General features: G+C 43.2%; 1 protein-coding gene across 1 annotated transcript in view; it reads left to right on the forward strand.

The window, feature by feature from the left end:
* The first annotated feature begins 2030 nt into the window (after positions 1–2030).
* The window catches only part of LOC146036962 (uncharacterized), an 86564-nt gene continuing 72456 nt past the window's right edge, over positions 2031–16138 (forward strand). Inside the window, exons 1-2 of the mRNA XM_083160791.1 lie at positions 2031–2234; positions 2488–2545. Of these exons, the coding sequence (XP_083016917.1) occupies positions 2031–2234; positions 2488–2545 (262 nt within the window). The remainder of the gene's footprint in view (positions 2235–2487; positions 2546–16138) is intronic.

Raw genomic sequence — 16138 nt, forward strand, 5'->3', positions numbered from 1 at the left:
GCCGTCGTCGGACGGCGACAGGAAGCCCGCGTCCCAGCAAAGGACTATGGGACATGTAGTCTTTTGCTGAATTAATTAGAGTCCGGCTGGGACGCGGGAAGGATTCGGTATTTAAATGAACCATATGCTTGTGACAAGTACACCTTGAAAAAGTCCTCCGTTAAGAGGAAGAAACGCGTTGGTGTTTATGCATGTGGATTGATGAGACGGACTGAAACCCGGGAGATTGTGACAGGACCTGGAGCCCAGCTGATATACTCCATAGGACTGCACACTTAAGCTGTTTTGGAACTGTTCACCTATCAGTTCCCACTCACCCGGTAATTCTCAGTACCTACTCATTTAGGATTCCGCCTATGCACTTTAAAACAATGCTGTATATTTTGTGTATTTGAGATTTTTACATGTTTTTAATGTCGTGTTTTAATGGGAAATTTATTAAATTAAGGAGTGCTTTAAAAAAATGTACTTCACTATTGCATCCATTTTTTCTCATTTCTATGTGAACTGTCACCGGAGAGATCCAGGTGAAATCAGGATTCCAAGCGCCGGATAAGTCTGATTCCTATTTTTTCTTGTGGTGTTGGTGAAGGTTTAGAGGAACCATATTTTTGAATATTAGGCTACTGGCTGCTGGAAGCACGATATACCATTCTATTAACCCATCCAAATACTGTATTTCTTTGCCTCTAGAATAGAAGTGGTTAATCGCAGCAATGTTTGCCCTAAGAGAGGGGAGGAAGTCAAAATTTGAATATGTGTTCCAGGAAAAAGGTGACTCTGTCATGAGAACCTGGAGAGTGTTATGAAAAAAACTAGAAATAACACTCTTAAAAGAGAACCGGATCTGGTGGGAAGTGGTAACACTTGAAAAATATTTAGCCCACCAGATCATTCCAAAGGGTTTGCTCATCTCTAAAGATGCATCTTTTTCATCTGCTGATGAGAATTTTGTTCTAGAATGGCAACACATCCTAAAAACATGTTCTCTGTCACTAATTAAACTAATTATTTTGGACAGAAAAAGAGACCTAGAACAGTTAGATAAAGAGATAAATATGTTAAAAGAACTCACTCATCCCTTCGTCAATCTAGCTGATTATAAAGAACTAGAAAAAAGAATAGAAGGAAATTTAAGAAAAAATGAGAATACTATAATAGAATATAAAGTAAGAAAATGTAATAGGGATGAAAAACAAGAAGAAACAGGATTAATAGATAAGGATATACCTAATATCGCCAAACCAATTGAGGAGATTAAGGACTCAAAACAAACTAAATGGGTACCTAAAAGTGGAAAGAAAAATAAAAATAAAAACAATAATGATGCAGTTCAGGGAAATAGAAAGTGGATCCACCCCATAAACGAAATTATAGGGAACAACATAATATTGAATATCCACTCCCTAATTATAACGAGAGGGAACTATACTATCATAATTCCCCGCCCATCAAAAGACATTTCCACCAAAAAAAAAACACACCTGAGATCAAGGTGGGATGAAAGAGCAGAAAAAGATAATGGGGAAAATAGACGCCAATTTCAAACCGAAAATAGAAGAAAAAACTCCAATAGAGAAGAAGATAGGGATTATAGAGATTTTGGACCATCCAGATGGGAAAACCATAATAGGTTTAGACCTTTAATGGATAAATCTACACTACCACCGACTTTTTTATCCAGGAGGAGGGATTCATTCCGACCAAAATAAAAACTAAAACAACTAATAGGACTAAAAGGGGAAAAAGAGGTGGAAAATCAAAAAAAATCTAAACAAAAGAAATCAAGAACTAGAAATAAAAAAACCAAACAACCTCAAATAGAGAGAAGTAATGAACCCCCAGGTGAGAGAGGTAAGATTAAGATCTTTAACCTTAGTAACCACCTACTAGAAACAGCAGAAATCGCTGTCCTAGAGAAAGGGTTAAAATACGCCCCTTCCCTCCCACTGAATAAGTTCAATACATTTGTGGATTTGAATAAATTTATACGAAAATTGAGTTTAAAGAAATTTTTTATAGGTCGAGAAATGGAGACAGAGAAGGAGGAACAAACTACTCTGTTTAAACCAAAATCCATTTTTAATCCTGTCCACATGAGAGGAAACTTCATTGAGACGTTCCTTAAATTGGTATCTGACGACATAAAGGAGATGGATCCAAAAACCAAAGGCTGTAACCTAACCTTTGAGGAAAGGACAGCCCTAATGAAACTCAGGGAAAATGAAAATCTGGTAATTAAGCACACGGACAAAGGGGGGGGGGATTGTTATTATGACCAAGGAGAACTATGATAAAGAAGTGTACAGGCAACTCCAGGAGGGTAACACATATACAAAATTGAGAAGTGACCCCACCAATAAAACAATGAAGAAAGTTAAAGACCTGTTAAATATATATAAAGAAAAAGAGGTAATATCAGAGAAGGAATATTCTTTCCTCCTGAATGAAGAACCATCTCTTCCCGTCCTTTATATTCTCCCAAAGGTTCATAAAAACCCCCATGTGTCCCCCAGGAAGACCGATAATTTCGGGGATTGGCTCAGTAACGGCCAATCTATCGGAATACATCGACTTCTTCCTGCAACCGCTAGTGACCAAAAACAAGTCACACCTCAAAGATACCAGGGATGTCTTGAACATCCTAAAAGACGTCAAATGGGAGAAGGATTACATGCTAATTACAGCTGATGTAAAATCGCTTTACACTATAATTGAGCACCACAAAGGTGTAGATGCTCTAAAAAAAGCTTTAAGTGTTAGCGATCTAAATGTTGATCTACAGGAGTTTTTAATAGAAGGAGTGCGTTTTATTTTGGAGAACAATTATTTCTCTTTTAATGGCGGTTTTTATCTGCAAAATGTGGGCACCGCGATGGGCTGCAGGTTCACCCCCAGTTATGCTAATATCTTTATGGGGCAGTGGGAGGAGGATAATATCTGAAACCACTGTCCCCTGGGGGCGAACCTGGTGCTATGGAAACGCTACATCGACGATGTCTTTTTTATCTGGAAGGGGGGGGAGAACTTTTAAAAACCTTTTTTACTTATCTCAATACCAATTTGTGGAACATAGAATTCTCATTCGAGAATAGTTATGAGGAAATTAACTTTCTTGACATCTCCATTTATGTAGAAGATAATGTACTGCACACACTAAACTATAGTAAACCTACTGATTCGAGTGCATACAACCAGGCCACCAGTTGTCATCACCCAAATTGGCTTAGCTCGATACCAGAGGGCCAGTTTAGATGTTTAAGGAGAAACTGCACAGAAAAAAGTGTTTACACAGATCAAGCAGTAGTGATGAGCAACAAATTTAAATCATCAGGATATGTGGGAGATAAAATTGACTGTGTCAGCAGTAAAGTAGCTGAGTTAGACAGGTCAACACTCCTTAAACCATCGGAAAAAAGGAAAGATGATAACCCATCTGCATATCAATGGGCTTTTATTATTACCTTTAATAGTCAGTACAAGTCCTTGGAACGGACACTACAAAAACATTGGGGTATATTGCAAAAAGACCCGGTAATAGGGAAACTTATACCTGAACGGCCCAAATGTATATACAAAAGAGCTCCTACGATAAGAACACAACTTGTAAAAAGTGCAGTTCCTCCAAGCAAATCCATGACCACTATAAAATCTAAAGGTTTCTTTAGATGTGGACTTTGCTTGGGGTGTAGGGGGATACCGGGGAAAGTGTCCAAAACCACTGAAATAATTATTAATGATAAAACTGTTAAGATAGACAATTTTGTGACGTGCAATAGTAGCAGTGTCGTTTATGCAATACAATGTAAATGCAACCTATGGTATATAGGTAGAACATCAAGGCCCCTGAAGGTGCGAATTGGCGAGCACCTCAGAAATATAAAAAATGGTTTTAAAACACATTCAATATCAGAGCACTTTAGGGTGCATCATAACTGCAGCACGAAGGACATCTTGACATTCTGTGGGCTAAGACAAATTAAGGAGAACTGGCGACAAAAGGGGCTGGCAAAACAACTAGCACGTGCAGAAATGCAGATGATTTATGACCTGAATACACTAATGCCCGGAGGTTTAAACTCTGACTTTGAAATCAAGTGGTTTCTTTGATTTAAGGTTTTTTAAAGAAAATATTTCTTTACCATAGATTGTTATAATAGATTGTTTTTATAATATGTTGTTTTTTAAAAAATGGACTCCGTATTTTAAATGTATATGCCGGTTTTATATGTGGTCTTCTTTGTGCAATATTAAAAATCTGTATTTATCCATATATAGATCAAACAAAGAAATTCTGCAAAAGCAATCACGAGCGGCACACAGTGAAACATTGCCTAGCAACCAAAAACAACAAATATGGAGGACGGCAGCAAGTGAAAAGGCTGCCGGGATGTGAAGTCCACTCCATTTACAAAGTTGCGCCCGAGACGGAAGTGACAAAGCGGAAGTGAGGTATCGGCACCCGACTCGCTGCTGCGTCAGAGAGTCAGTGGTTGCCAAGGTTACCCTGGACGCCGTCGTCGGACGGCGACAGGAAGCCCGCGTCCCAGCAAAGGACTATGGGACATGTAGACTTTTGCTGAATTAATTAGAGTCCAGCTGGGACGCGGGAAGGATTCGGTATTTAAATGGACCATATGCTTGTGACAAGTACACCTTGAAAAAGTCCTCCGTTAAGAGGAAAAAACGCGTTGGTGTTTATGCATATGGATTGATGAGACGGACTGAAACCCGGGAGATCGTGACAGGACCTGGAGCCCAGCTGATATACTCCATAGGACTGCACACTTAAGCTGTTTTGGAACTGTTCACCTATCAGTTCCCACTCACCCGGTAATTCTCAGTACCTACTCATTTAGGATTCCGCCTATGCACTTTAAAACAGTGCTGTATATTTTGTGTATTTGAGATTTTTACATATTTTTAATGTGGTGTTTTAATGGGAAATGTATTAAATTAAGGAGTGCTTTAAAAAAACGTACTTCACTATTGCATACATTTTTTCTCATTTCCATGTGAACTGTCACCGGAAAGATCCAGGTGAAATCAGGATTCCAAGCGCCGGATAAGTCTGATTCCTATTTTTTCTTGTGGTGTTGGTGAAGGTTTAGAGGAACCTTATTTTGGAATATTAGGCTACTGGCTGCTGGATGCGCAATATACCATTCTATTAACCCATCCAAATAGAGATGATAATTATGTCCGTCCCAAATGGGCTCCTTGGTATATGGAGAAATAATTGTAATCCACAGGAGGCGGGGTACCGATAAAAACTCCGGTTTTAGAGAGGTGGCATTCCTCCCAAAGTTCTTTGTTTCTAGGTAGGTCCCCTGGCTCCAGTGGTGGTGATGGAAGTCTTCCTCCAACATTTTGGCTGAGATGTACTAAGCCCTAATAAGAGATAAAATGGAGAGTGATAAGCCGCCAACTAATCAGCTCCTACCTGTCCTTTTTCAAACACAGCCTGTGATATGGCAGGTAGGAGCTGATTGGCTGGTGGTTTATCACACTCCAATCTATCACTTTTCAAGCTTCGTACATCTGGCCCGCTATCTTCTTATAATACTAATTGAAGTGAGTCCCCCTTTTCCTTCTCTGATTTACTCTCAGGGGATCACCTCCACGTGAATTATTGATACGGCTGTATTTCTAATACTTAATTTCTTAATTTTCTCTCAAATTATACTTTACGTTTAACCAAGGGTTGCCTACTTTTACAGTCTTTTCTATGGGAGGAGTCCGGAGAGGAGACTGTCAGCAGAACTGCAGGGAGCGGACCTAATATCAGCGCCATCAAGCCCCGCCCCCAGTCTGGCAAATACAGGGATCTGCGGGTCTTCGATGAGGGGGGCTGGGCTAAAATGATGTAATTTTAGCCCCACCCTCCCAAAAAGACACAAATTGCTGTATTTAAACACTGCATCACAGTATTTAAACACCAGGATGAGTGTGAGTGGGTGGGCACGGGGGAAACCGTGTGGTTTGCCCACCTTTCAGGGAGTCAGAAGATGGACCCTATTTTCCTGATACACCCTGCCAATCCGGGAGGGCTTGCAGCCCTGGCGTAACCTGTGCTTGGGCCCAATCCCCTACCGCCTTTTCCCATGCCTACAGTAGATCACTGATATAACAGAGTCTGTATGAAACTGGAAGGTTCTGTCTGCCAGCTCTGTGAACATCACTGTATTGTCATTAATCCTTCAAGAATAGAAGAATAGTGGATCTACAACTCTGTCAATGTATAAAACACTTACTGTATACTTTGCGATATACCTCAGTGATGTGTCCTCACTGTGAGTTCTATTGTCTAGCTAGAGGAACACCCTAGGCATTGTCAGGAATTGAATGTGCGTGAGGTGAGAATTATGACTCGGTTTGTTTTCTCAGCACAATGATTCAGCCTGTCGGTTCACTTCTTCCTCTTCTCTCACTCTCCTAGCAGAGCCGGTACTTGTTATATATATATATATATATATGTATTGTGTCTACAAACACTGGTACTTGTGAGTTATCCGGGCTGCCGATTTTTTGATTGTATGCCTTAAGTTAAGGCATACAATCAGATGCGATGCGATGCGATATCGCATCGCATCGCATGCGACCATCGGATGCGATGACCCGATTTTCCATAGGAATCAATGTTAAAATGGACTGAGTCCATTTTAACATGGAATTCAATGGGAAAAAGGGGTCCTTTTCATACCCCTACTATCCAAGTGGGCATGGAGTTGGATATAAACCTGTGGCGAGCGTAGCGAGCCACCGAGCCCGAAGCGTGGCGAGCGAAGCGAGCCCCGCGAGGGGACGGTATTCTGTGTCCCCTCGCGGGGCTCGCTACGCTCGCCACGCTTCGGGCTCGGTGGCTCGCTACGCTCGCCACAGGTTTATATCCAACTCCATGCCCACTTGGATAGTAGGGGTATGAAAAGGACCCCTTTTTCCCATTGAATTCCATGTTAAAATGGACTCAGTCCATTTTAACATTGATTCCTATGGAAAAATCGGGTCATCGCATCGCATCGCATCGCATCCGATGGTCGCATGCGATGCGATGTGCCCGATCCGACCCGATTTAGAAATCGGCAGCCCGGATAACTCACAAGTACCCAAACACTTATAAGTAACAGAGTGGAAACATCAACACTGAAATCCGCATGCGCAATCTAGAGATGAGCGGTCCGGATTCCTAGGAGCCCCCCGAGCCGTCCGCGAGCTTCGCTCACGAGTTTCCAGCTTTTTGGGGGAAACCCGAGCGTGGCCGAACGGCAAACTCCCGCGTTGGATTCTCGCGAGACATCGGGTCTTTAAAGCTCTGCGTCTCGCGTATTCGGCGCCATTTCTCCCACACTTCCGAACAGCTCACAACTCTGCTGGGTGTTGTGCTGGGTTTTGTGCTGGGTCACTCTTGTGCTGGGTCACTCACTCTTGTGCTGGGTCACTCACTCTTGTGCTGGGTCACTCACTCTTGTGCTGGGTCACTCACTCTTGTGCTGGGGTCACTCTTGTGGGTCTTGTGGGTCTTGTGCTAACCTGGTTTTCGGGTTGTGTGTCAGACAGACATATAGTGGACAGAGGCTGTGTCAGTGTAGTGTACAGGCAGGCTGTGTCAGTCAGTGTCATATTATAATTATAAGGGGCTGTGTGTCACTGTCAGTACTGAGTGACTGTCAATCAGTGTAGTGTACTCTAAAAAAATATATGGATATTTTTCTCATTTTTTTACATTGTTTGTGGTGTCTGGTGTGCTGCACTGCACCATAGTGAGATACTGGGGGAAATTTACTAAAGGAAATTTGTAAAAAATAGGTGTATTTGTATCCAGAAATACACTTATTTTTGACATGTACTATCCCGAAAATACGGCAATTCGTATTTGTATTGATGTGCTATCAATACGAATACGAATTGCCGTATTTTCGGGATAGTACATGTCAAAAATAAGTGTATTTCTGGATACAAATACACCTATTTTTTTTTACAAATTTCCTTTAGTAAATTTCCCCCACTCTGTCAGAAGTTCTGTGTGTGATTGTTCTGCCTTCACGCAGTGTTGGACAAGCTGCGTCCTTAAAAAAAATAGAATAAAAAAAGGTACTTGTGTATTTGCAGGGCGCCCACTAAGCTATTTGCTTAGTGGGCTATTCTGCGTAGTGAAATCGTATCGCATCGCATGCAATTTTGCGGTGCGATGTGATTTTTCATTGTATAAGCACCCATGCGATGAGATGTGATGGTACTTCATTTTAAAAGCATCCATACACACCCCTACTATCCACGTCAACCTGAAGCGTTGCGAGTGTGGCGAGTGCACGCTGATTACTTTACATGTATTCCATGTATTCCACGTCCGCTCACCACGCTTTGAGCTCGTGGCTCGCAGCTCACCACACTTTATAAAATCAACTCCACACCGACGTGGATAGGTGGGAGGACACGTAATCATGTCCGCTCGCCATGCTTGGGGGTGACGTGGATAGTGGGGGTGTGCATGGGTGCTTTTAAAATTAAGTAACATCACATCTCATCGCATGGGTGCTTATACAATGAAAAATCGCATCACACCGCAAATGGCATGCGATGCGATCCGTGGGCAGGGGTGCACTAAAAATGAACTAAGGAAAATCGCATCGCATAGCACCGCAAAATTGCATGCGATGCAATGCGATTTTCCTACGGTGCCGTACGTATGTAATTTGGGCGTCCTGCAACTACACAAGTACCTTAAAAAAATATATGTTTTGCTCTTGTTTATTGTTTGTGTACACTGCACCCCAATACACCATACTGAGTGAGATACTGTCAGAACTTTTTCCGTGTGTGATTGTTCTGCCTCCACGCAGTGTTGGACAAGCTGCATCCTCAAAAAGACACTGTGAGCTGTAAAGTGGTCAAAATTGTCTGGAAATTAATTGTCTGGAAATTAATGTTATTGAGGTTAATATTAGTCTAGGGACAAAAAACTCAAAAATTACGTGATTTGGGCGTTTTTGACCATTTTTGAAAAGAATCCAAATCCAAAGCCTTTCGCTTGACAAAACAAAATCCCGGCGACAAATCCAAATCTTCGGCCCCGGTGCCCAGCTCTAGCGCAAACCCGACCATCGGGGCACGGGTCAATTTCAGATTATTGCGAATGAACCAGAATCGGCCCCTTATTGTATTTGCTACAGGGCTATAATTTATAAATAATTGGCCAGTATTGACAGTCCTGATTCAGGATAGTTGCACTGCACCCCCCCCCCCCCACACACACCTTTCTCTTTTTTTCTTTTATTTACTCTTGGACACTCTCCAGGGGCGGGATGCACTACCATCCGCTACCCTTTACCGCCGGCTAACGCAGAGATACTAATCACATATGCTGTAACATATGGGATTAGTATCACAAATGGCAGCTCTTGCGACAAGAGTTGCCCATTGTGAAGCAGCCGGCAGGTGTGAGCGGGTCCCCGGCCACTCTCCTGCCCGGCTGCTGCTGCTGCAGGGCCTCCACCAACTCCTCCCTTAACCAGGAAGGGGAAGTAGAGAGGAGGGGGTCACTGGTCCAGAGAGCACAGCAGGAGGCTGCCTGGTCACAGGTGAGGGGGGTCGTGGGGGATGGTGCAAGGCAGCGGGGGTCCATGCAGGCAGTGTGGGATGTGGTATGAAGCCCATAGGCTTCTATGGGGTATTGCCAGCTATTGCCATGGTACCCCTGCAGCAAAAACCTGTTGTGTGGGTTTTCCTGCATATCAAAATGTGGTAAAAAACCCAGCTAACAGGGTTTTTAATGCATTTTTCCTTTAGTGCATCCCACTCCAGATACATTAAATATGGACAATTCTTGTGGATGCTGCATTTGAAAAATTGACCAACTCCATCCAATGGCTGTATACAGTATATATAGTACTGTACAGAAGCCATTATGTTTACAAATGTATAATTGGCCAAATATTGCACTGATCTTTGGCCCTATATGACACTGATATTGTGCTGTGAAACTTTAATGTGCATGAGATTTTGCAAGTGATGTCAATCATCTATACTCAAGATGGCTGATTAGACTTACCCAAATACAAATAAAACATACTGTATATACAGTGTGTGTGTGTATATATATATACATATAGATCTATCTATCTATCTATCTATCTATCTATCTATCTATCTATCTATCTATCTATCTATCTATCTATATATCCAAGGAGGGTGGCTAGCACTCTTCCTACTTCTGGTACCTGTGACAGTGGTGCCTTTGGTGGAGTTGAAGATAAATTTGAAAGAAGACAACGGCACTCACGGGTTTAATGCAAAAAACATGAATCATAAGGTACCATTATATAAAATGAATCATAAGGAAGCCGGGCAAGAAGAAATGGTGTGATATAACAATGTCTGTGTCACTGTGGACAATACATCTCAGGTTTGTCATATTGTAAACATAAACGAAAGATAAGCCAGTGCCTGACCATAGCTGCATTCCCCAGGGACCAGCTGCATTTACTATAATTACATAGATGTCAGCATTACTCTGTGCCAGGGATCACCTCTGTTCTGTACAAACCAATTCCATGCAATTAAAGTCATGTACTCTTGTAGAAGGGGCCTACCTGATTTTTGACGAGATTTACTGGCAAGGCTTCTCGGCACCCAATGTTGACTTTCCAACTCCTTAAGGCATACTTGCCTAATATTCTGGAATGGCAGGTAGGTTCCCAAAAAACGGATGGTCCTCCCAGCCTGCCAGGAATGGTGGGCTGTTTTTCCTTGAGGCCCCCCTTTTTCACCCACAACAGAGTACAGGAGGAGGGAGCAACAAAGTATGGAAGTATGCCTCCAGGGAAAGTATGGAGGTGAGGTCTTAGAGGTTCCACAGCAGCCACCTGCATTAAGTACAACAAGGATCCCCATAGACATCCTTGATTTTTTTAATAGGCAGACTGAGTGGCGCCTCCCCCCCCCCCAGAATGCTGCACCCTAGGCAGCTGCCTAAGGCTGCCTAATGGTAGAGCCGGCCCTGCTTACTGTTTCACAACAGGATGGTATCAGGATCCCAGCAATTGGGATTATAGCAATCAGAAGACCTAACAGCAGGATCCCGATGGTCAGGATCTCAAAACCTATGTTAACCCTTCCAAAACATACCTAGCCGCAGCCTAACCTTTACCAATCACCCTAGTGGCTAATCCTAACCAGGCCCATCAACCACCAACAGCCAAACCCTAACCATGCCCCTTCTTACCTAACCCTAAACCTAAGTTCTTAGGGGCAGATTTATTAAGCTTGGAGAAGAGATAAACTGGAGATAAAGCGGAGAAAAGGTAAACGTAGATAAATCACAGCCAATCAGCTGTGTTTGAAAAAGACAGTTGGGAGTGGATTGGCTGGTGCTTTATCTCCATTTACCTTTTCTCCGCTTTATCTCCAGTTTATCTCTTCTCCAAGCTTAAAAAATCTGCCCCTTAGTGCCTAACTGTAACCCCCCCCCCCCACACACACACACACACACTCACACACCAACAGCCTAACCCTAAAGGCCCCCATACACTAGGCCAAATTGTCTTAGGGACAAGTGAGATCTGATTTCCCTTGAACTCCCTCTAGCTGCTCCCTGGGAGGATCCACGTAAAAATGTAACTCCGTATAGCGATGGACTCTCGCAAGGCATGCCTTGAAAAGATATCTTCATATACCAAAAACCGGTCGGCTGAATTAACAAGCATCTGTGGACCTTTAGTTCTCTTCCCATCAGACATTGCAGGACGCCTGTTTGGTTGTGATTTCATGCTTTCTTGGTCTGCAATTTTTGTGGACCAAGATTTATGGTGAGAGTTCATTGTTTTACATGCTGCTATGTTTGTTTCTATAGAATTTTCGGTACTTATGTAATATCTGGGCTCCCGTTTTTCTTATGAGACCGCTTCCCCTCGCGGGGCTCGCTGAGCTCGCCACGCTTCGGGCACAGTGGCTCGCTGCGCTCACCACACTATATAAAATCAACTCCATGCGTAGTTGGATAGTAGGGGTATGAAAAAATGGGGTGCATTTAACATGGGAGCCCAGATAATACATAAGTACCGAATTTTCTTACATAGTATTACACAATTTTTACGCTTGTCTCATTTCATACGCCGAATCCATTGGAGTATCGGAGAAGTGGGATCGGGTGGTGACTGAAATGTTTCATGATGAGTTTGTCTACCGTTATGTAGACTTTCCTTCTGGTACGAGTCAAAAATGACCTCACTATTTGATAGATTGTTTTCTCATAACATTGCAATTTTACATTATTGTGTATATTTTTTTCCGTTCTTTGAGTGTTACACCCTGGAAGAAAATTTCTGAGGGGAAGGAAATATTTATTTGCTACAAGCGCCCAGGGATTCATTGGTTATTTGGATTGTATATATTTTATCAAGTGGTGTTTCATTTTAACCATTGGATCATTTAGGCAGCTAGCGCACGGTAAGCAATCTTATTTTTTGCTATACTTATTTCCAATATCTTGCCTGCTGCCTGCCACCCACTGCCACAGGGGATGCAGAGTAGGGAGAGCACCTTACTGCCAGGGGCTTCGCCACTATGCAGATACAGTAGTTGTATGCCAGCGGTGTGGCACCACTGGCATACACCTATACGTACCATATCGCATGCGATACATCGTGGGTGCTAAAAAGCTCCTGTGATATACCACCGACGGCTGCACATATGGTATGTGCAGCCATCTGACTATTATCTGATGCGCGGTCCCCAATCGGACGTCATACACATGCGATTTGGGCAATTTCACCCAATTTCTCAGCCCGATCTGAATCGGGTGAAATCAGGGCCAAGTTGCATAGTGTATGGCCTTAACCCTTTCCGATATACATACGTTCGAGTGCTGATAGCATGGTTCCTGCGCTGGCATTGTGAGTGATGTTAGGATTCTGCCATCGGATTTAGATTTCCTTTCTGTTCATTCTCTTTGCATTTTGTTAGTTGATAAAAATAAACTATTAAAACTTTTATTTTTGACAGCATTCTTGCTTTGCAGCACTTTTCCACACCTGCCCTAAAATGTTGTATTTTTTTACTTTTGCTTGCCTGTTAAATGGGACTACCTTAAAACATGGGCATAAATGGTACACTAGTATACCTGGTGCACCTGGGGTCATGGCCTTATGGCAAGGGGCGTGGCCATTGGGATAGCAACAGTTCCCACAGAGCCCACAGTGACTTGGAGTTTGCTGGTAGCATCCTGGCACTGATGGTATTGTGGGGATATCTTTCCCAAGTCGCCACACTGCTGTCAGTGCAGCAGAGAGGAGTCACTGGCTTAAAATGCAGCACTGTGGAAGGGATGTCTCTCACAAAATGGCTGCCACCTAAGAGGAGACAGTGATTAACTAGATGCTAGAGGAGGTGGTGGCCATTTGAGAGGGACACTTTCAATAGCATGAAGAGGCAGGCGCAAACAGCAACCCTGCTGGAACCGCAGTCCCTTGGTGGCAAAAGCCCAGTTTGGAATCCCCTGTCACGAGCAGGTATTCTGGAGAAAGGGGAGCACTAGTTTTTTTGGCATGGGGGCACAAATGTGTAGTTGTGCCATACCTCCCAACTCTCCAGCTTTTCTTGGGACTGTTCGGTGAGTTTTTTGACAGTAACGCATCCTGCCCGGCACCGGCAGCGTCCTGTGTGTGTGTGTGTGTGTGTGTGGGGGGGGGGTGGGAGTCCCTCCAGCCTCTGGTTACTCCTAGCTTGCAATGACTGGTGCCCAGTGGAGAAATCATTTGATGGTGAGCGTCTAACAAAGGCTTTTGGTGATTTTTTTGCTAGCCGTACACATCTATTTGCACTGCGTGCACATTAATTCACAAGGCGGGATTTCACTATAGCGGTGCAACATCTACCTGATCACTGGCCAATGCAACTTCACTTATCTGCAAACCGCCACTGATATCCAGTAGGGTCTCGCCAATCAACGAGATCCTGGAATTTGGCCCCAAAATTGCCGGGATTTCAATTCCGGGATTGGAGTTTCCAACCCCTGGATTTTGGGATGCGCGGTCTAATGCCTGGCAGCGTCTGAGCACCCACTCAGATGCTGCCCTGCTTCTCGCGTCCCCAGCTGTGTGGCTCTGTACAGCATGACGTGGGCAGAAGTCACATTTCGCAGGCCGTTTCGCTTTTTAGATGAAAATAATGAAACCTATGAAGAAGCTCCGATCTAGTTAAAATTACATCAGGACATCTTAGAGTTGTTCATTAATACTTTAGCATAGTCAAAAAAAGTACGAGCTTGTCCTAGTGCAAAGTGACTGACTTTGGCGCGGGAGAAAAAAATCCCTGATAAAATCCTGTTTTCATGGTCACAATTGTGAATATTGTGTGTTTTCACCCGAAAGTTTTTTTTTTTTTTTAGGGGGGGGGGGGGTGTTAGTGGATGCTCTGTGATTAAAGTGGCCAACAAAAAAACACTTGGGGCAAATAATCAGGGTAAATCCCCTTTGTTTGCCCTTAATAGAATAGTGCACCTGTGTCTTCTAATGTCCCACTCTTTACTGAATGCTACAGTACTGTAAGTTCATTAAACAATGCATTACACTCTGCTATTTAGGTACAGTATTTTAAACACTTCTGTTTATTGTCTTTAATTGTGGCATTTTATTTTAAACATGAATTGGTCTGAAAAACAATTGTGCACCCCTTATGCTGGGAGCATGTGCCAGAAGAGCAAGGTGGGCAATTTGGCACTGGGGGGAGAGATACTCATTGGAATGTAAGGGTATTACAGGTCTACTGAGAAGCTGGTGCTGCCAATGAGAAATAGTAAGAGACCACTATTCAACCAGGGATATGTCGATATATTCATGAAGACATACTGAATGTCAACAAGTCATACCACACCCATATGCTATGCAAAAATTTGACACAGCAACTGTCAAGCCGGAATTCTAAAATCAGAAATATTGTGTGTATTGAAAATAATAAAGTCTACTGCATATGCTATTGAGAGTTATTCATTCTATCAGTGGTGTCCAGCAGTACATACAGTATATGCCAATCACTATGTTAATTGCTAGACAGGATTAATCAGCAATACTTATTTCCTTTTTATGTGCTTACTGACCCAATTTAACAGTCTAATAGTGTTCATTCTAGCACCCACCAGCTTTGAAAATCCATGCAGTTCCTGTTCCCTGCCTGGGGTGTCGCTGTGTGCTGTAGTGCTTCTAGCACAGTGTGGTCTGCATATCAGCACTGATATGCAAACCACATTTGTGCTAGAAACACCACAGCAGACAGCGACACTGCAGGCAGGGAAAAGGAACTTCATGGGTTTTCAAAGCTGGCGGGTGCTAGAATGAACACTATAATAATAGTGGACATCAATCACAAGTGGTTTGTATAAAACTGAACTCAAAACACAACATAAAAAATCAATAAGAAGACAATAATGTGTGCGCAACATCTTTGAAACCTGTTATTTTTGAATCAATGTTCTTAATTTTATTTTTCTAAACATTAGATTTGTTTATTACAGCATCATGCACTTTAATGTATTTAACTGGTAATATATTGGCTAATCTTTTGTATAATTATATTCTCTAATGCAGCCCAATCATGTTCCCAGCATAGTGGATGCAAAACTGTTTTTCAGACCACTTCATGTTTAAACTAAACTGCAACAATTAAAGACAATAAACAGAAGTGTTTAAAATACTGCACCTAAATAACAGAGTGTAAAGCATTGTTTAATGAACTTACTGTAGCATTCAGTAAAGAGTTGGACATTAGAAGACACCAGTGACGTGCGGTGAGGTCATTGCCTGGGGAGGCACTGACCTCACCAGCACCCCCCCCCCCCCCCCGGCGGTGCTACATATGCAGCGGCCGCCGGTATATGCGACCCCCCTCCCCTCCCACCACCCGGCAGACTCACCTGTCCTCGGCGGTGGCGGCGGCCAGTCCTCTCGGCGGGTGAGTGACATCTTCTGCTTTCTCCCTGCAGGCGACGGCCGAACTCCCCGCTGCCCGCGCTGCTGCATGTGTGATTGGACAGCGGATCCAGCACTGGATCTGCTGGCCCAATCACATCTGGGGGCGTGCGTTTATACTGGTGCCGCTGTCATTGCGGCATCAGTATAAGTGCTGCTTTCCCATTCATTTTCAATGA

This window comes from Crinia signifera, chromosome 9 (genome assembly GCF_055691185.1).
Source record: "Crinia signifera chromosome 9, ASM5569118v1, whole genome shotgun sequence".
NCBI lineage: Eukaryota > Metazoa > Chordata > Amphibia > Anura > Myobatrachidae > Crinia > Crinia signifera.